Raw genomic sequence first — 21,659 nt, forward strand, 5'->3', positions numbered from 1 at the left:
TGCTCGCGCAGCAGTTCCACTTGAGCAAAAACTTGCCCCTCTGGTATCAATTTGGACCCCTCTTCGCACCGGGCTCCTTGGGAATGCAGTAGCCCATTGTGCAGCCCACGAAATGCACAACGGAGGATGCCAGCATTGCACACCGCGGAAGAGATCGCCACCAACCCCACGGACACCAGTGAAGTTATACTCACACACTACAAGCGTCTCCCATATCCACCACCACAGTGCTCCCTCACTCACGCACAAGCATGCACCTGGCGACGCTATATACAAGCAGATACCAACAACAACTGCACGCATTGTCTACCCTCTCACCTGTCCACCACGTAATAGTACTCCACTAGACATATTTCATTTTGTCACTGAATTCCCGCACTCGCAACCCCTACAATTCCAACCAACCCCCACTCCTTCCCGTGATCAGTGGGAGACGCAGCTGACCTGTTCCGACTGCGAGCTTACACAGGGCTCGGAAGGCGGCGTCATCCCGCGGCCTCGTTGACATTGGAGGCTGACCACGCCCTCTTTCTTTACGCGTTGCTCTTTCATTAACGCTTATTCATTATCATCATCGCCATCTTATATTTCACCAAAGTTCTGCGTGACCTCTTTGCCGCGTCTAAAAAGCTCCGCTGGCCACCCACTTTCGAAAGGCCCCTATGGCTAGGTCGTTGTTTTAACGCATAATGTATTTGCTCTCTGGCAGAGGTTATTAAAATCGCAGACCCCTTGAAAGTTTGGCAAGCCATATTAAATGTGGTTCAGTTAAGTGGCCCAATCACAATTGGTCCCAATCACACCGGAATTTTTAGGTACTTAACAGTAGCTGCGAACAAAATCCCATTAAATACTCCCTTTGCGTGCATTTTTATCAAGTGAAAAAGAAATGACAAGAACAACCGATCCGTTTGCAGGCAGTTGTTCGTTACCTGAACAAAATACAGGTACACGATTGCAGCAAAATGTCGCTGTTATTAACCATGGCGCATTTGAAACGTCCGCCAGGAACTAGAAGAGAAAGGCCCCCCCCCCCTCCCCACACACACACACACACACACACACCGGGGCGTCCGTTTCTTAAATCCGCGAGCTTGGTCACCCTATCAGGAGCACCACACGTCACGCGTGACGTCATACATTCGGAGCGAGACCCAGCTCCGGAGCGACTGGTGATCAGGGTTGCCAAGTCTCGTGATTTGTCGCCAAACAGACTCGTGGCGACGGAAATTTCAGTGTGGCCAACGGGCTACTTTCTGGCTCGTTCGAGCATTGGTGATTTTCTATATTTCCGGGCCCTTCCGATGCCCCACTTTCCCCAAACGGGCCTTGTACGACCTGTCAGTGCATTTCAGCCGCTTAGACAAACTGAATGAACAGAGCACAACAAACTTTTAGGCAGATGATGGTTACCTGGCAAAGTCTAGAAAAGGCCCCAACAAATCAGTCACTGAAACACACCACGAAACAGCGCTACCTACGTGCAAAAATGGAAATTTGCCTTACTATTTTTAGTATCCTCCACCTGATGTCTGAATAGCGGGAAACCGTTCAACCAACGCCATCGGTTTAAAGTGCAATGCTTCAGTAGTTAAGGGGAGGTCGAGATGTCATGCACCGATGTGCGAAGTGTGTAGGCACGACGGGAATGTAAGGAGGCAGGGAAAGGTGTAAAACACTGTGTGCAGCAAAACGTCCATTCCGTATCATTCATATTCCTTGAATGCAAAGTTGCCTACAACTGCATATTTTAACTATGTTGTAGGCAGTAATCAACCGCTTTCGCTGTCCTGCACCACAGCAAACGAATAAAATGTGTAATACGGTTTTATACTTCTCGAAATTTCGGATTTTTTTCCGCGAAGGTAACCAAAAAGTGCTAACTGGGATGGCCTGCTGGAAATGGTAACTTTCCTGGCTCCTTTTCAAACACTCACCTAAAGGAGCCATGAAGAGAAAATACAACTTGGTTTAATTTGAAAGAACTGGGATTCAGTATCTCAATCAGCTCCATTACAGCCAGAAAAGGTGTTCTTTTAACGAAAAAAAAGCAAGAAGTATTTAAAAACTTTCAAATTTTGCGCCACACTGACGTGTTATGAGCAAGAATGACGTCATACGGGCGAACAATAAAACATAATTTTCAGTGCGTTAACTGCACGTTAGCATTCAAGTGATACGGTCAAATAGAGCTAGAGGCCCCATTCCAGACGTCCAGTCATTTGTCGTCGCGACAGGTCAGTTAGGACAAACAAACAAGGTTCGCACAAACAAGGTTCCGTGACGTCATAGAAAAGTTGCGGGAAATCGGCCGCTAGAGGGTCGCGACTGCTTCACACGTTTTCTTCAATATCTCCGTTATTTGTTCGAAGATTGCGATGATATTGGTATCATTATTATCGGGACTAAGCAGTCTTTCTAATAAACCCAACTTGTATTTTGTAGGTGAAAAAAACCAGCGAAATAGACGGAAGACGTAGAAGAGACGAGACAACACACACGCTGGCGTGTGTGAAAAAAACCAGCGAAATAGACGGAAGACGTAGAAGAGACGAGACAATGTCTCGTCTCTTCTACGTCTTCCGTCTATTTCGCTGGTTTTTTTCACCTTCAAAATGTACCAACTGGCCCAGCAAGCTGCACTTCTTGTATTTTGTCTTCATGGCTCCATTAAGGGTGGCGACTTTTTCGCCTGCTTTCGGCAATTTCTCGGTTACTTTTCCTTTTGAGGACCTGGCAACCCTGGCACTGGTGATAGACGCTCGCTTTGGCGATATGCGTCTGCTTTTGTTGTTGGCTCTTTCACTCTCACTTTTTAGGGGAGAGAACGTTCCGACGCAAGCGACTACCGTATTTACTCGCATAATGATTGCTCCCACGCTCCGGCATGTCATCGGAGAGTGCGATTTCACCGAGACAATCCCCCCACCCCTTACCCAACCCTCCACCACCCTTCCCACACCCCTTAACGAGCGATGGGAGACCTTGCTAACCAGCCCGTCCTTGGAAGACGAGCTCGACGAGGGGCCAGGCAGCCGCCGAAGAATATGGGTCCCGTGAAGAGGGAACCAACCCATCCGGCACGTAGTCGCCGCAATTTTGTGCGGCTAAATAAAGTTGTCTCTCTCTCTCTCTCTCTCTCTCTCTCTCTCTCTCTCTCTCTCTCTCTCTCTCTCTCGTAATGATCGCACCCCCGAAGTTTGTCGTCTCAGTTTTCTGGGCGATTTACATAGATCACTGACGTAGAAACAAGATGAAGTGATCATTACCCAATTTTGATAACCGCCCTCGACGCTTCGCAATCAAGGCGCCTTGATAAAGTTAACTGCACGAACTGGGACGCATTTACTAGCGCTACGATTAGATGTGTGACAGCTCAGACTGGTGACGGCGAACTCATAGACACGATTGCATCTTGTTTGCGGGAAACGACCCGCAGCCTAAGCAAGCGCCGCGATATACCAAAAAATGATCCCGAGTATCAAAGGCTGTGCGCGATACGAAGACGAGCGGAGCGAAAAGCGTTACGAACCAAAAGTACACTCTAAGCTGGGTAACCCTTAATAGAGGTATACATTTTCGAATTTTTGTAACCTATAATTTATAAGGTACAAATGTAACCTATATCTTCGTAACCCTTATATACGTATACACGTAAGGGTTACTCAGTTATCGGTTACTTTGCCGTTTTCAGCATGTATACCTTTATATAAGTTACATCTACCGCCGTCCAAGGACACACACCTGGAAGGTGTCATGTTGAGCGCCAGGCGCGCTTTCGCCGGCGCCGCTGTGGCGACGCCCCGAAGGCGCCTTTCCCGCGTGGTAAACAAATATCGCGTTACTGGAAGACGATATGTGCGACCATGCTGTCCATTGCGCCGTCTAAACTTTTGCGTCGGGTGTCTTTTTTTCGTCCCTTGAACAAACGGCCGGCCACTGGGATAAAAGAGAAGTTACTTTTATAATTCCTAAAATTGCGGTACTAAAAAGCTTGAAAATGTTGTCTTAATATATATGCATTGCATTACCTGTTCGATAACCGTTACCAAGGTTGTCACCCAAAAAATCTTTGTGAGTATTGGCAACGCTTAAGTCTTATAAACAGGCATAACTAAATTTGATGTTTGCACCAGCTTTGTGCCCTTTAAGAAACCAGTATCAAACATGCATGATAGGTCTTTTAATAAATTGCGGGCATGAATTTTAGCTTCAGTTAAACAACATTAGGCTTTAGTGAAACCAAGCTTTGGTGGAAACATGCACTTGATAGCATGCTTCAAAAGGACGCCAAAGATATGATAACATAGCCTTAAGCCAAAAATTCTTGTCTGACAACTTAGGCCATGATTATCAAAAGAGAATTGCAATACATTCACACATATTTGCGCATTTAACAGGAACACATTTTAAGAAGTTCGGCGTCAGTAGTTTTGAACATTCACATTTATTATTATGAAACACCTTTGGGCTATTTATTAAAAAGCAAAGCTGCGAACCACCCCAATGTAATTATCGTTCCTTAATGAATATTAGACGAGTGTGGATTCCTGGGCGAACTGGTGTTTCCTATATTGTTTTAGACTTCCAGGTAAAACTCGGTTTATTCATATATCCTTATTAAACCTATTTAATAAATGTTGCGTGAACAGCTTCACAAACATGGCCAAATATACAGATTCTTTACCTCAATATTTGCACGGATGTATGCAAAGTATTTCAAATTGCTTGGTACTGCAATTGAACAATTTCAGACGAATTCGAGTTTGAGGTACACTGATAAGATGGTTCTCAGGGGTGCACTTTCCCAGTACAGCGTAATTGTCATGGTTCCCCACAGAAAAAACGCAGAATGTGGGAAAGTAGAAATAACATTTATTGCAAATTCACTGTGTCATACAAAGCAGTGTTTATGGCTATGTTCCCTGCATTCTCTGTTTCATTCAGAGTCTAATATTACACTTGGAATTCACTCGTCTTTACGAATCCATCTTTACACTTCCCTCTTAGGTTCCTCTTTACAGTTCCACCTGAGTTGTGATTCCCGCGCCAAGCTACCGTTTTTTATGCAGCACTAACAAGTTTCTAGGCCGATTGCAATCTGTCTTTCGGACAAACTTTAAATTGGATCCATAATTTCCTGCATGAAAAAAGGCGCTTAGAAAAATTCAGAGATAAGCTTCGCAATTTATACGTAGTACACAAGCAGGCACAAAATCAGGGCACGCTGAAGATTTCCCCGAGGTCATCTGAATGACTTGTTCCCTGCTGCCGCAGATGGAGGCATATATGTGAGGGGCCGTCACTTGGATTTCCCCACCTTGAAGAGCCATCTACAGAAAATTTCAGAAAAAGAACAAAATCCAGTGCAACCATGAGCCCCTCACACCAAATCACAGGCATGTGAAGTACGAAAAATATATTGCACGAAAATGAAGACGGAGACCAGAGAATGAAATGAAAGGCCACACCAGAGAAGGAGTGATTTACGGCCTTTCAAATAATTTCACATCATTTCAGTAATCGTTATACAGAGAAATTTGGCCGCATTTTTCAGAACAACGCGAAGCCACTATAGTCATACCGGCCAACCTTCCCGAATTTTAATCGTGCCGTGTTCCTGTTTATCTCGCAAAATGTTTCTGCATGCTCACCCAGAACAGGCAGAAACTTTGGGCTACGAGATAAACTGACATACGTTTGCAAAAGAGAAAGCAAAAACATTTTCGCGCCTTCATGTGGAATCACTAGTACACGCAACAGAGCGAACGTCGCACTAAACCCAGGAAACGTGCTTTCACGATGCTGACGCCGTCTGCGGCACATTTTTGGCTGTACTTAAACATCTTCCCCACCCCCCCCCCTTGTACTGGCAGTTTCATTTTGAACGAGGATTCCACGTGGAAGCCGAAACGTTTTTCATTTCAGTAAGGTGTTCTTCTACCGGTGGTTTCTTCCTCGGCTATTCGTAAAAAGGAATCGCCAACTTACATTTTTTCTTTGTTCAAATGTGTTGTGGGATAGGATACATCTAGAACTTGCACCGATCTTCAAGTGGCATTCCCGGGAGGTCTGTACCTGTAATGCCTCAAAGGGTTATCTGGGTTAATATGTAATAGGCGTTAGAGCTGGGCAGTTGGTATACATTCATAGTGAAAGAACACCTCAAACTTGACAAGGCGAAGAAAAGAACACAGCACAAGCCCTCACTAACAACTGGAGCTTACGTAAAGAGCTCTTTTCGAAAAAGAGTTCTTCTTGTTGGCTCTTCAAAACCACGCATCTTATAGAATAGGTAGAGTTGCTGAATACCTACAAAGCTCCATGCTGGGGACATCGTTATGTGAATTCATAAAGTTCATGTGGTAACGAACTGATAGAAAGAGTCACTAAACATGAGGCAAAATAAGATACGAAATATAACATCATAACACTTGAAGTAAGGCCTCGCATTTTTACAAGTGAATCATACTTTTGTCTGTGCAGGCCTGGGTGCCATTTTTGCAAAGAATATTTGAATGAATGAGTTTTAGTTATTGCATTTTCATACCGTTGTTTCCACGGAAATCAGACTTCATTTCAACTTGTGTCATACGCAGGGGAGTCCTGGTTGTCAGCTCAAGGAACACTGCCTGCAAGAAAAATAGTAGTGCTCATAAGTCATAGCATAGGTAGCCAGATGCAACCACACTTTTCGAACAGCCAGGAACCGATGAGGGTGCAGCACCCATTTTTACACCTGCACTTACTTGTCTCTGTGTAATTCGTCACAATTTCTGTATCATCAAAAAACAACAACAATCAAGCAGCCTGCATGCTGGCTCATACATACCACCATTCTGTAAAGTCGCTTTACTGCACTACACTAGTATCACGCGAGACAACCATTTGCCCTGCAATACCACGCGAATAAACAAACGACTAATTTGTGCGAATTGGAATAATAAACCCACTTAACATGGCGACAATGCTCCGCTACCTCAAAATGACTAACACCAAATTTACCCACCCAAGGAAAAGAATGACAAAAATGAATAGTGTTGTAGATATAAAAACTTTTTATTGTGCGGTAGGGCAAACTTTCACAAAAAAAGAGGCTTGTGCTGGACAAAAGTGAGTTTAGAAATTTCGGGCAGCATTTAGTGGAGTACTTTTCTGCAGCACACACCTTGTGTTTATCCGGATATATTACTACAAGACCAATAAACTATACACCATTCCGAATATATGCAGCGAGAAAAATGAATATTTCCCGATGGCTGAAACAAAATGATAATACCCAGAGAATAGCGCGATAATATAAGACTTTATTGGGAAAAAATTCAAATATTCAAGCAGAGCTACCTGACAATTACATGGGCGAATAACTCGTCATTTGCGCCCGATGCAGCCAACAGCGTAAACAAAACGCTCAACACATGACGGAGGCGCGCAGAGCAGAAAGCAGGTCACGAGCGCGGTTAGCTGTTATAATGTACGGGCTTTCACGATCGTCCGCTCTAGTCTGACGCAACGAACGCAAGCCCGTGATTTCATTCAATTGCCGTCGCGGGCAACAGAAAACGTCCAGCGAAGCAACCAGTCGGGTAACGAAAACCCCTCTCGAATGCTGCAATTTCAAATTGAAAAGCCTCCAGCGAAAAGATACATCCAATGAAAACACGGAAACCGTTACGGGAATATACTCACCGAGTTCGCTTTCACTGGCGCAGGGGCATTGGTCCAACATGCGAACTTGACGCTGGTCGTAGAAGAACGGGCCGTGTAGCGCTGCCAGTCACAAATGGGCTCGGCGCAGCCTCCGCGATTCACGCCGACAAATAAGTCTTGTAACAGCAATCCTCGCTTCATCGTAGGGGTATCACAGCGGTAAAAAGGCTCGAGTGGCGCGAAAACGCGCCCACCGGGATTGCGGGCGCCGCCATTTCTCTATATCCCGTCATGCAACGGAGAAATCAACGGCCGCCTGGAGAGAAGGCGCGACGAGCATCTCTTATAGGTTACACGGCGTTTTATAGGTTACAACGTAAAGGTTACATGACAGATTTTGTTGATGTAACCTATAAATCATTAATGTAACCTATAAACCGCATTTAACTTCACGCTTGTAACCCTTAGAATGGACTGGGATAAAGAAAACATCAAAATGGATCAATTGTAACCTTTATTTTATAGGTTACATCCCTTTAGAAGTTACATTATGGGTTACCAGGATTAGAGTGTATGGAGGACTTGCGAGCTTCCCGACGAGCGCAAAGACATGTCAGGCGCCACCTAGACAAGCTACGTCAGCAACGTTGGAGGAGCTTTTGTGCTACGTTGAATGCGAGGCAACCTCTGACACGCATATGGCGTGTTGTTAATGGAATGCGCAAACGCAGGCAGCAGCTACATCCGTTCACTGCCCTCTCTCTGCACGAGCGCGCACCCTTAAAAGACGTCTCCGAGGAATATTGCACACTTCTCTCAACGTCATCAACGCCTTCACCCCGACTTGTACGTGTGTGTTGCTCTACGAACTCCGGAATGTCGGAACCAGCCCTTGACCTTTTTTTTACAATTGAAGAGCTTTCTTCGGCCATCTTCGATGTGAATAAGCGCTCCGCACCAGGCCATGACGGCGTCAGCTATGAGGCCATAGCTCATTTGTCACGGCCTTCTCAGCTGCGCCTTTTTGGAATTCTATAATTCAATATGGCAAAGAGGGAATGTGCCTCCGGAGTGGAAACTTGCAAAAATAGTACCACTTTTGAAACCTGGGAAAGCGCCAACAAGCTACGCGTCTTTCCGGCCTATTGCTTTGCTCAGTTGTGTTGGAAAGTTAATGGAAAAAATGATACATTCAAGAATGATCTGGTATCTTGAGAGCAGGGAAATTTTTCCCCAAGAAATGAATGGCTTCCGTCAGAACAGATCTTCGATAGATAACATTATCACTTTAGTGTCTTCTATCGAAGAGTCACTCAATTCCGGCTGTACACCAACCGCCATTTTCCTGGACATCAAAGCCGCCTTCGACTCGGTCTTTCACGCAGCAATCCTTGCCGCTCTTGAAGACCATGGTCTCGGAGGCAGAATATACGCATGGATAGCGGACTACCTTGATGGACGGCATCTTTTTATGTCTACTACAAGCGGCCCCACATCTTATTACGCTGTCGAAAAGGGTGTGCCACAAGGTGCTGTACTAAGTCTACTGCTATTCAACCTAGCCCTCATTTCACTCAAGCGAGTCCTGCCCTGTGGAGTGAAGATCACACTCTATGCAGATGACATCTGTATCTGGTGTGCCTCACGTTCTCGACGAACTACACAGCAGCGCCTACAGAACGCCATCCATAACATCTCTAGCTACCTCGCAGCCCGTGGCCTTCAGCTGTCCCCCAATAAGAGTGTAGCCATGGCCTTCACACGAAAAAAGATGGATTGTTATCCCTTGATTCTCGGCGGCCGCGCACTCTCATATGCAAGAGTTCAGAGATTTCTGGGAATTCGAATAGATCTCAACTTGACCTGGTCACCCGAGGTTAAACGGTTACAGGCCCACATTTCTTCGGCCACTCAGGCTTTAAAATGTTTCGCGGGTTTATGCTGGGGCGTGGCCTCCGCGATTTGCTGCCGGCGGCGCGCCGTTGCAGCAACGGCGCGCCGCCGGTAGCCGATCGCGGAGGTCACGGCTGGGGCAGCGATTGTCATTCAATGGTCATGCTGCACAACGGCTATGTGGATGGTGTGCTGAGGTACAGCCTCCCAATCCTACAACGAATATCAGACACAAGCAAGAAGAGTCTTGAGGCAGCAAGGAACAACAATTTACGCATCTGTCTTTGGCTTCCGAAGGGATCTTCGAGCGTCGGAACCCTTGCAGAGGCACGTTGTTTGCCTTTTGACGTGATTAGAAAACAGGAGACTCTCCGTGTGCACCTGAGGCATCGGCTTCACTCAAGAAATCACTTTTTAAGTCGCGTAACCTCACGCTGCTCGAGCTCTGGATTCGCCCAAACAATTGGCAGAATACCCCTGTTAATTCCAAACCAGCCGAAACAAATAATGCCTAGAAATTTCCTTACATGGAACGTTACTCCTTTACAAATTCAATGTCGAATCCCTGGAATTGGCCCCAAGAAGACAATGCCCCATACTGAAATGCTACATATCGTGCTAGAATACATGTATAAAATGAATTCGGCCAGAACTCACATATTTACGGATGGATCGTCCTCCCCGCAATGCTCTTCATCTGGAATGTACGTGCCACTTACGGGTGAAACGTTTTCATTTCGTCTGGAGCGAGCAACATCATCTACAGCGGCTGAGCCATATGCCCTTAAAGAAGCAATTGTTTACGTCCTACGCCACCAGCCGCATCAGTGTAGCATCTTTCCAGACTCTAAGGCAGCTCTGCAAATTTTGTCAAGGAGGAGCAGGTCTTCCCCTCACCATACCGCAGCCTCCGATATCTCCTACCTTCACCACCTCGCTTGCATTACTGGACACTCTATAAAATGGCAATGGATACCTGGCCACTGTGGTATTATTGGAAATCAAAAAACCCATGAAGCGGCCCGTATGGGCCTTAACCATCAGAAATACCGCAAAGTGTACTTTACAAAAACAGACGCTTCTACCATGGCCCATCGCTTTGCAGTAACTGAAAGAAACGGGCTATGGCGCAACGAACCGAATAACGAAGTTTTTTTTGCAAGCGATTGACCCTGAATTGACGTCAAGACTTTCAAGACAGTTCCGTCGTAGGCTGGAGACATTATTATCATCGCCTACGGCTGAACTCGGCCTACACCAACAGTTACCTTTTTTGCCTCGGACTGACGACCAACCCGCACTGCGATAACTGTTCTTCCATAGGAGCCGTTGAACATATTTTATTGGAATGTTTGGCCTACTTGGCACCAAGATCCAGTTTTTGTTTTTAAGATATTGAACGCCTAGATCAAGGGCCGGTAACTTTGAAGACCATCCTAGGGCCATGGACCTGCCCTTCAAAGAAGCATCAGGCTCTAAGAAGTTTGTTTTCATATTTGGAGGACATTGGCCACATTTCAAAATTGGAATTATGTGACACAATCTACAAAATAGTCCGTCAAGCCCGCCAAGCCACGCCAGTGTTTTTTTTTTGTTTTTTTTTTTCTGCCCGCCTCTATCTAGGGCCTGTTTCCCCTACATCCCCGACCTCTAGCAGAGGAGCATGTAGGCGATCGCAAACGCCGGTAAAACTCTCTGATTTTTTTTCAATAAAGAGCCTTCCCTCTCTCTTCTCTCGTCGAAATTCGATTTTTTTTTTAAATTTCCCGCGGAATGAACGCACCCTGAACTTGCCGCAGCAGTATGCGGTATGTGTGCCAAGTCTAGCTGATGATCGTGCTTGCCTCGGTTTCCTTTTGTTTCAAAGCGCACATGACTACGTTAATGCCGCAGACTTGCCGATATTAGCGATATCGGCAAGCATGCGTCCAATATTGAGGAGGAAGAAATTTCTCTCCCTGAATGCACATAATGTACTCGCAAGACAAAGAAAAAAATGCGCTCAGCTTAGCTGCGTCGGCCCCCATGTCTGTTTCGACGTCCCGCAATGCGACAGCGGCATCCACTTATTGGTCGTCCTGTGATCACTTCGAAGCAAACTCGTTCCGGTGCGTTCCGTAATTCACAAAAACACTGCCTTTTGCGTCACTTTGCAAAGCGGCTGGCGGCGGTGTGCGGAGTTTTTATTATGTTTTTATTTATTATTTTTATTATGTTCATGAGACCTATCGTAAAACGTTTGACCCGCAATTTGCTTGCCTTTTTTGTGTTCAAAAGTTTTTCGCAAAAAATTTACCCCGCGTAATGAACGCACCCCTAAATTTTCATAAAAAGCTTCCGAAAAAAAAGTGCGATAATTACGCGAGTAAATACGGTATGTGCATTTGCGCAAGCGCTAAGCCTTTTTGTCCTCGTTTTCCCGCATTGCGTTTTCCAGGCGCGCGTGGAACCCATAACATTTCAGATCCTAGCCATAGAAGCTTGGATTCATAAAAAAAATCTGTGCTAGGCGGTATGCAATCCTTTGCTTCTCTGCATGACAGGTCAGTTGTAACCTTTGCTGTTAATTATTATTTTTGGCGCTTGGCATGATACTTTTGTTTTTCCTTACTTAAGAACTACCCTGTGATTTCTACATGGGTCGGTAATTGCATTTAAGTGACTGGAAGCCTAGGAGATTCTAACTATTCTGATCCGTATTCTTTTTGTCCCCACTTGTATTTATTTCTTATTCTCTGTTAAGGACTTCTTGTCTGGAAGGTCCCTCGACCAACTGTCTCAATATCTCGTCCTCCAATTGTACCCGAATTCAAGCCTCGTTCGGGTGAGTGAGCGCTTGGCGGCGCGGAGAATTAGCATTCACCAGCCATTCATCACAGGTTCCGCAAAGCTGCACCAGGCGAAAGCGAAAGTGGGAGACGAAATCGCGGTCAGCCCCGGTCGCGCAACGAGGTCACTGTCCGCACGCCTGCCCTGAAGGCCACGGCGAGAGCGCGGAAGCCCGGCCGTGGGAGAAGGAACCCTCTTCTACGAGTAGAGTGGGGCGAGCGCCGTTTCCCAACCGGCGCGCCGGCGAAGCCTTGACTCCAAAAATGCGGAAGCGCCGCCCCAGAAGTGACGTCGCCTATCGCCAAAGGGAAAACCGAAGCCTCCCCGTTGCAGTGGAGCGGGCCATTTTTGTTTTTCGCGGATGCCCTTCGCAGCTACGTGCGTCTCCGTTGTCTGTGGTGGCTCGTCTGCGTGAGTGCCACCGTCGTCGAAGGCTCACAACGTCTGCGCCTTTCCTTGTGGGAGGCTTAAGACCCGCGGTCCAGAAGGGTCGACCTTCGAGGCAGCGGGAAAAACAATGGCGTCAGCAGTGGCGCGGCGTCTCCGCCTTCTCTGGTCCGATGGCGTTACAATGAACGGTTTCCGCTAATCCCAATGCGTCAGTGCTGCTGCCGCCGTTATTCACCCAGCGGTGATGAGCTGCCGTTAAGCAAGCGATGAAAGGGTTTAGCACAGCTGCCTGACAGTTATTTATGTAGAATCGCTTCGATTGATGGTTTGCGAACTCGAACAACAACGACAAAAAAAAAAAAAAAAGCCTTCTACGTAACGTTCCCAGCGTCGTCATTAGGCCCTGAGTGCTCCATTTGAAAAGTCTGAGGCTGCGCGTATACGCCGAGCAGGAGAGGTAACGTCAGCAGCTCCTTTGGCTCAGTACGTATGTCGTCAACTCCTTAATGCCCCCGTGAGAAGCCATGTTCTTCTCGATCGGCTCTGTATTTTGTTACCTGGAAAAATGGCCTCTCTTTTCTCGGCGGTAGAACAGAATCAAGTTATTTGCTTGCTTTAGATACGGGAGAGGCCTACGTCCTGCAGCGGCCACAAACGCGGTGATGCTGATATCTTCTGGTGAGGATAACGATGGTGCTTAACTCCAGCAAGAAGTGTCAATGGCGGTGCGCAACATCCGAATACGATGCACGTGGCAACAGGCACCGATCACACTGCCTCCGGGTTGCGTGGGCGTACCGTTGAGGCGCAGGCATAAAGCGATAGCACCTCCCGTGGGGGCGCGTTTAAATTTCCCGCCAAACAGAGCTACGTACGCGCGTAGAATGCGTTACCCCATCGTTAACGAGGGTGTGCTAGACATGTGCCTGACTACAAGAAAAAAAATTGTCAACGCACAGCGATCGCCCCCATCATGACTGGATCGTCGCTAATCCGGAATAACATTATGCGATAAGAGATGGCCATACCGCTTTTTCCCTTAGTGAGGCCGTGGTCTTCGGGCGCAAAAGAAGAGAACAATAACGTGCCCCTACAAGGTAGCACGACCATTGTCCCCCCCTTTATTCGGGACATTTATGTGCCCTGAGTACCCTCATTGCCCGTCAGTGTTATCAAAAAAAAAAAGGGGGGGGGGGGCCATCTCTACTTACGTGAAACGCGGGGAGGGGCGAAGCATGCAGTGTGTAAGTGTATGAGGCGGTTTCGATGCTGAGCGCTAGGCGTCTTAGGCCTTGGCCCCTTGGCGTTTTTGCCTATGGAGATGAAACCATTTGGGGGGGGGGGGGGGTAGAGGTATACAGCTTTGCTGTAAACGTCTCTGGCTTTTGAAGCACGAAGCGTTCTAGCGCGAGGCCTTTAGCACGCGTGTTTGCCGACGGAGATGTTACGTTACAGCGCAAGGCTACGGAAAACGAGCATCCCGGTGTTAAAGTACCGTGACTACATGAGGCGCCGACAGCCCGAGCCCCTAAGGTGCTTCGCCACTAAAAGTTAGACCAGATTCACTCACTTAACGTCACGAACACTGATGGTAACAGCGTAGCTGCCTGGCGTTCTATGATCGCAAGGCTAAGCTTCAAAGAACTTCTCAAAGCCACCAGATCCATTGCCGTTGGCGCCAATTCATTTTTTCCGTGCTCCACTGCTTCGCCATCCACTGGGCCTTTTTTTTTTTTTGAACGTGGAACACTGCCACGATGGATCGCCGTGAGCGCTTTGTGTTCTTTCACGGCGTATTTTTCATTCGCTAAAGCAAAAAATAACGCAGTCACGTATTTTTAACTAAAAGAACAATGCAGATATCACGTACGCATTGGTGGCTTTCCTGAAATATGCTTACTGTTTTCTTTTTGCTCAACAATGATGACAAGTGTAAACAGCGCCACCGGGTTTAGTAGTTTGGAAAAGTTTTCCCTCTATAAACGTCTCGTTCAAGCGTCCGCTCACACTGCATCATGTATGCATGGCGCTTGCTCTTCCCCTTGCTTGGCTGTACGCTCTCCACATCGCTACGACCGCGTTACCACGTTTCGTCTCAAGGACGCCTCGACCAAGGACCTATGCCAAGGAAAACATCGCTGTTAAAATTACGTCAAGCCAGGTGTGCGCGCTGGATCGTCATCCTGGTGTATTGCACGCCTGCCTTCACGGAAACATTTGCTCCTAAGTACGAACGCCACAAGGGCGTTATACCAACATTTCATCCCGCTGGTTACCACCACCATCAATCATATTCAATATGTTTATGGGGAACCCACCTGTTAACATTCCTATGGGGCTTACTTCTTCATGTCCCACGTAATAACCATCGGGCACCAAGGCGAATGGTTTTGCAGATCCATGAAAACGCTCCAAAGGGCGTATAGTTTGCTTATTTTGGAAATTGTTAACTTCGGTGTGCTGAAATATAAGATACAACTCTCGCTGATGATGATGATGATTATTAGTGGCTCTCCCTTTGAATCGGGGCGTCGGTTGTCAGCAACCGGCTTGCCTGTTTTATTACGCTTACTTGCCCTACTCCCAGCTAACCTAATGGATTTGCATCCTCCCTCCCATCTCCCTCTCTTCCCTGTTTAAAAACTCATCGCTCCCACCCCCGTTTTTTTTCTCCCCTCGCTGTTCTAAATTCTCCTCCGCATGATTACTCCGCCTGCGTGCCCATCCCTTCCATACTTTTCCTCCACCACCACTCCAGTCGCCTCTTCGTCACCTCTATGGCCTTGAAGTTGAGGTTCCCCCTCGCCCCAAATCCCAAAGCCTCCGCCAGCGTCGCTTCCCCCTCACTCCGCGGTGGTCGTATCTCTGTGCAGCCCCTGACAACATGGTCTATAGTTTCCCGATCACTGCCGCAGCAAGCACATGTTTCATCCTGATGCCTGTAGCTACCCGTGTATGCCCGGGTTCTCAGGCACCCAGCCCGTGCCTCGAAGAGCAAAGCACTGCCTCTCGTATTGCCATAGAATCCCTCCTTCTTAATTTCCAGTTTCTCTGCCTTATAAGTCTCTAGGGTTTTTCCCCTTCCATTCTCTGTGCCCACTTTGTCGTCTCTGCTGCTTTTACCTGCTTTTTATCTGTTGTGTAAACCCCACTTTCCCCTACCGACTTTCCGTACCGCTTGGTCAGCTGTCTGGTCCTCCGTCTCCACCGCATGTCCACGCTCCTCATATACAGGTACTTAAACACCCTCGCGGCCAATTTTTCGTCCTTCATGTCGCGAAGTCGCTCCTCAAACTTTATCTTGCTCTGCGCCTCCCTCGCCTCGAAAGACGACCATCCCATTCCCCTTGTACCGCTTCATTTGTAGTTTTGCTGTGGGCCCCTATGGCCAATCTGCCTACCGCCCTCTGATTTACCTCCAGGCCCGAATTGGGTCTCTGGCTTCATGCACAGAACCGAATTAGCGAAAGTTAATCCTGGTACCATGACCCCTTTCCAGACTCCCCTTACCACCTCGTATTGGCTGTATCCCCAGAGGGCTCTATGCTTCATTATAGCTGCGTTCCGTCTTCCTTTCGTCTTAAGGTGACCTTCATGCGCCTGCGTGTAATCTTCGCTGTTGTTCAGCCATACTCCTAAATATTTATAATCTTTCACCAATGGTATTTCTACTTGCTGCACTGATACTGTTTTGTGCTCCTCGCCGTCATTAAAGACCATGATCCCCGATTTTTCTCTGCTAAAGGATAGCCTTAGGTGTGTCGCTTCTTCACCGCATATATCCATCAAGCCCTGCATACTTATCCGGTTGTCCGCCATCAACAATATGTCGTCTGCATACATTAGTCCCGGAACCCGTTGTTCCGCCACCTGCCCGTTTTTCATGTATGATAAGTCCAACCCCAGCGTACTGACTTCTAGCTTCCTCTCTAACCGCGCCATGTAGATCATGAACAGCAGCGGAGAGAGAGGACATCCTTGCTCCAAACCCTTGTAGTGTATACCGGGCTATTGTATGTTATCCCCTTTCACACTATTTGCACTTGGTTCTCCCGGTATAGCTCCCTGAGGAAGCTAATGAATTCTGCCCCCACTCCCTCGTCCTCCAGGATACTCCATAGCCGCTCCCTGTCTATTATGACACTCCGCTTCCATAGACAGCAGCGACATGTCGTGAAAACAGGATAAACCAAAATGTGTTTATTGTTTGCTTTTTTATTTCGGTAAAGAATTTATTTATTTCTAAAAGAAACAAACTATGCCTTTCGGAAGATTTTCATGTGTCTAAAAAAATGTTTGTATCGCTACGCGATGCTTTTTAAGCCCGTGGGTCATCGGTGAGTCGAGCGAAGGCGCCCAGCATATTATAAGGCGCCCAGCAGTACTAACCGATTCTTTGCTCGCGAATTCCCGCATATCTCTCTCTCTCTCTCTTATCGAAGTTTGTGTGGTCTCCTGCACCACCCGCCGCTTGGCAGCCATTGGTTACTCGGTTGGCTCACGTGTTCCCAGTCTTGGGCATTACGGTCGTAGTCAAATTACGCATCTTCCGTTTAATTTCACCTAAGTTGCCTTGTACCCGAGTTTGCTCTATAATTCAAGACGTTCGTTGTTGTTTTTTTTTCTCTCTCCCTAAGCGTTACTCCGGTCGCTCTTTTTTCCACGGCTAGTTGGGTTTGCTTTCTGCAGCGCTTAGAAAGCCCGCAAGTTTCTGTCAAGTCATTTAGCCGCGAAAGTACGTCTTGGTAGTTGCTCAGCCTTTCTACACGACAGAAGCAACGCAGTGTTCAAAGTTTGGGTTTGCTCCCACAATGCACCCGAGTACAGCTGGCCAGCTGCGGGATTCCATGCCGGGACGGGGACTGGGCCCCACCGTGAAAATGAAAGGAAGGGTCGAATTTTTAGGAGTTTAAAACAACTCGGAGTATATTTTGATGAAATAGTGCCATTGAATAAATACACTGATTATTCAAATCAGAAATTATCCAATGTCACTGGCCTTATGCGTCGTTTTTCTTACACTTCTCAAGCTTTCAACGTTGTACGTCTTCTCAGCTCTATGTTTAATTATAGCGTTCTAATTTGCGCAACTACTACACCGAGGGAAGTATGGGAAAGCTGACGGCCCTGCAAAACGGGGCATTTGCCCTGTCGGCAAGGCTGCCTATCTTTCTTACACGAGATAACTTTTTAAAAGGCACGAGGTTTTCTGCTAGGATTCTACTAACAGTTTTAAAGTTTGCGACGTTACAAACAAGCAGCGGTAGCTAACAGTTGGAAAAATAGTTTAGCTCATTTATAAACGCCTGCTTCAAACTATTCTGCCTGCAATCCTGAAATCTGTCAAATAAAAAAACAAGTGACGGAAGAATTACGGAGCACAAATGCTGCGATACAGACTGCCGCCTTTGTTATGTAATTTTTAAGGTGTTCCTCCTTTAAATTATTTATATACGCACTTATTTTGTGCTCGAGTCTTCATATTGTCCTTTTTTCCACTTGCTATTCTTCAAAGTTCATTTTAAGGACTCAGTTTATTGTGCACTTCTGTATTGTTCATAGTTTCATTGCATGCATTACACGAGCCTTGTCTTTTTTTCCTTTTTTTTTATTTGCTGATGCGTTTGTCTACATTGGCCTTTGACGTTTGCCGAATGCAACACCGGAGATTCGGTACCAGCCACGCTGTTCTTCAACTTTTCTTCCAGGTTTCCTTAACGTGATGTTTTTATTTTGCGGAACAATCAAAATCGTTTGTATTCTAAACTAAAAAGGAGAGACAGGAGAGTGAAAAGGAAATGAGTGAAATGTAAACAAATGAGAAACGCAAGCGCCCTGTGCATAATCTTCTGGTTGTTTTCTTGATTCTTTTTTCCACAGGAGCATTAGGAAATAGCTGATGGTTTTTACGGGAGCAGACGTCGAAGCCACCCTGTGAAGCTTATTGTCATGAAGTTGAGAACGACGCAAGCTGCTTGTAGTAATGAATGTTTATTGCAGCGAACTTGTGCCGCGCAGTAAAGTGAAAGAAAAGCACAAGCGCGGCAGAAGCAGACAACAAAGTTACGTGCGTAGACGAACGTTAGAAAAGCGAATGCACTCAGCATGAATCTATCTAGGAATTCCCGCCTTCAATCAAATACCCAATTAAGTCGGAAAATCTTTTCATCATGAAAGCACCATATACGAGAATCGTCTATGCCCATGATGGGAAGGTGACACCATTTGCCTGCCAAGCGAAATTTCCCAGAGCGGCATACGACACCAGCAAATGCTCACTCATGGCCCGCGCTGTGGTCAGCGCAGGGATCGTTTGGCGACTGCAACTACAGGTGCAGAAAAAAGAAATCCATCGTCAGCTTGAGTTCGTGCCTTCGTTCTAAATTTTGTGCCACCTTAGCTTCGCTGGTAATCCACCCTTGCAGATTTGAATGGCTCATGATGTTTTTTTTTCCTGACAATCGCTTCATTCGCCAGAAAAAAACGCATCTCTCACGCGTATTGCCATCGCCGCGTGCCGGAGGCTAGGCTGAATTTCGGCAGAACTGTGCATTGCGTCTGACTGCACGGCAAAGGCCTCGAGGCCTTTGCAGCTGCTTGCAAAGGCCTCGAGTACAACCGCTGAATTGGGACGCAGTCTTGTTAGGCAAGCACCGTTTGTTCGGCCTACTTTCAGCGCTACTCTACTTTTCTCCTTTCTCAGAGAACTCAGCATCGAACTTAGTGAGCCGCTTGCTCTTTTCACGCGGTGATTCGTTCGGCGCAACGCAGCGATGTGCCTCTCTGAGCATGCCGCCGTTGGTTTCTATTTGTGAAGCAGAGTGGCCACGAAGTTTGGCCGCTGCGCTTTCATCGTCCCTACGCAAAGACCCTCGATGGCTTTCGAAAAGGGTCAACCCTTCCGTCATCCTGCCTGAGTGCACGCTTTTCTTGCTATATTTACGAGCCCGGGGACATGCTCACCTGCGCTCGTGTACCGGTGGACGTGTCAAATGCGGGGACTGTAGACTGCAAGGTGCCTGTAGCGCTGATTGTTCGCGCCCAGTAAAAGAGCCCAGCGTGGACCGCGAAAGGGTATTTCGTTCGCTCGTTTCCGTCACTTTAGGGTTTTGCTTCACGCATCTCAGTTTCGCTCGCTTTTTAAGCGGACAGCATAGACTGAGAGCGTTAAAGCGGGCTGCGGCTACTGAAAGTATACCGGCGGACTGTTGCTCTTCCCATTTTATTTTTAGCACTGGCAACAAGTGCTAAAAAAAAAACAAGAGAAAAGCGACACTGACCTTACGGCGCATGCGTTTTGATTATAGCCACGGCCGGTCGGGACGCGCTCGTACGGTCTGCGCTCACTAAAGCGAGCGATCGCGTCCAGACCGGCCGTGGACCAGCGTGGCACCGAGAGCCCTCCATCTTCTACTAGATGCACGAATGCGGAAAGCATGGTCCCTAATGATGTGACACGCGTTGTTTGTTTTACCGATAATTTTACGCCCAGGCAAGAACGCAAGCCCGTAACGAGTGCGGTACGAACATACGTGACGCCTGTAGGTTCGAGATCACATGGAAGCGGCAGCCTGCGGAACGCAAACTAAGCGAGGTCAGACGAGGCCGCAAGCGTGACTGGTCTTCGCAGTGCCCAAGCGAAAAATAAACAACGTGCTGCTCTCCCCATGCGAGCTGTGCGCTTTTATTTGTATTCATTGTCACCGCCACCTTTCGGAAGCGCCGTCAACCTAGAAGGCGCCTTTGCGGTTGCTATTTTCTTTACATTGATTTTCATTGGTGTACTGTCGAGTAATGTCTGTTGCAACACAGTGTTTCACTGACCTCGGCTATGCTGTCCAGCTGACTTGGTGGCAGCTTTTCTCAGTGTTGTACTATTAAGCGACCTATTTTAGTTTCGAGCCGGGTCGTGTTGGACCGGCCAGAGGGGCGGTCGGTCATCTAAGCTTGGTGGTGTATATGTTCGCCGCTGCTTTTCTCGTCGGTACTGCCAGGACGCTTCAAAGCTGCTGGTCGTCAGGCTGGCATAGAACTGCAAGAAGACGGGTTCAAGGAGATGGCACGACGGTACCTGGACGCGTGCAGTTTCCTGAGCACTCGACTCAGAAGATACGTTTCACCGCCTTAGTGAGTGCAGACTTAACTGAGAAATCTCCAATGGCTAGCGCGCAACGAATAGGAATAGGCTGTGGTGATGATTACCAAAGGTTTATATTTTGAATCGAGGTAGTGGCAGATGCAAGGTCGCTTGCGCAATGGATAAACAACTTGGGTTGCATTCTGGTAACCGAGCATGTGATATTAGTGAGCCGGATATTTAGTTGAAAAAAAAAAAAAAACACCCCACAGCTTACGAAAATGGGGCCAAGAAAGAGCGAGTCAGTGACTATGGTCATATCGGTGCAAGAAGGGAAATCCAGGCTCATTCATAAAAAAAGTTTCGTGAACGCATCCACGAGAGACTGCCAATGATAGGTATAATTTACCGTTATAAAAAAATGGCGTATATCATATTACTGACAGTTCTTGTGAAGGAGCAGGATAAGCCTGGAGAAAGCGGGCCCGTGCTGGCGCAGGGGTTGTAACCTTGTGGAAACGTGGTAACTATCCATGTGAGGGGACGTAAAATAATCTATACTGGGAATGCAGTTCAATAAAATTGACATTTGGGCTAGTTGGTTTTGATTCATCGTAAGTATGAATCTAACGATGAATCTATACTGGGGCCCTTCCGGTAATTTCTTCAGCGAAGCTCATCCCCACGGGAAGGCGGCGGCAAGTATTTAGAGTTTCCACGCCGTAGGGTTTCGGCGTCGATACCCTACGGCTGAGAGCAAATTTTTTCGAAGATTAGGCTTTGCCAAATTGAAATGATTTTACTGAGTTGTCCTTCAATG

General features: G+C 47.1%; 2 protein-coding genes across 4 annotated transcripts in view; both read right to left on the bottom strand.

The window, feature by feature from the left end:
- Positions 1-21,659, bottom strand: part of LOC144175930 (flavin-containing monooxygenase 5-like) — a 126,398-nt gene that overhangs the window by 81,198 nt on the left and 23,541 nt on the right. The gene's annotated exons all lie outside the window — the stretch shown is intronic.
- Positions 4,985-7,892, bottom strand: LOC144173657 (uncharacterized). 2 transcript variants are annotated; one of them, XM_077701989.1, is made up of 3 exons: positions 7,690-7,892; positions 6,551-6,632; positions 4,985-5,333 (listed from the first exon to the last, which is right to left on the bottom strand). In XM_077701989.1, exons 1-3 carry the CDS (start codon positions 7,849-7,851, stop codon positions 5,218-5,220), a joined length of 360 nt encoding a protein of 119 aa, XP_077558115.1. In that variant the 5' UTR covers positions 7,852-7,892; the 3' UTR covers positions 4,985-5,217. The 2 variants fall into 2 exon arrangements, with proteins under 2 accessions (XP_077558115.1, XP_077558116.1); XM_077701990.1 differs by lacking the exon at positions 4,985-5,333 and adding an exon at positions 5,990-6,078.

Source organism: Haemaphysalis longicornis, unplaced genomic scaffold (assembly GCF_048455015.1).
Source record: "Haemaphysalis longicornis isolate Haplotype H1 unplaced genomic scaffold, Haemaphysalis longicornis Haplotype H1 scaffold_3, whole genome shotgun sequence".
Classification (NCBI taxonomy): Eukaryota; Metazoa; Arthropoda; class Arachnida; order Ixodida; family Ixodidae; genus Haemaphysalis; species Haemaphysalis longicornis.

What these genes read in the sequence shown, in the direction of transcription:
- LOC144173657 (XM_077701989.1), bottom strand. Translation starts at nt 7,851, where the DNA reads ATGAAGCGAGGATTGCTGTTACAAGACTTATTTGTCGGCGTGAATCGC. An exon ending in CGCCAGTGAAAGCGAACTCG is followed by an intron (nt 6,633 to 7,689) that starts GTGAGTATATTC and finishes TTTTTCTTGCAG; the next exon opens with GCAGTGTTCCTTGAGCTGAC. An exon ending in TGATTTCCGTGGAAACAACG is followed by an intron (nt 5,334 to 6,550) that starts GTATGAAAATGC and finishes AATTTTCTGTAG; the next exon opens with ATGGCTCTTCAAGGTGGGGA.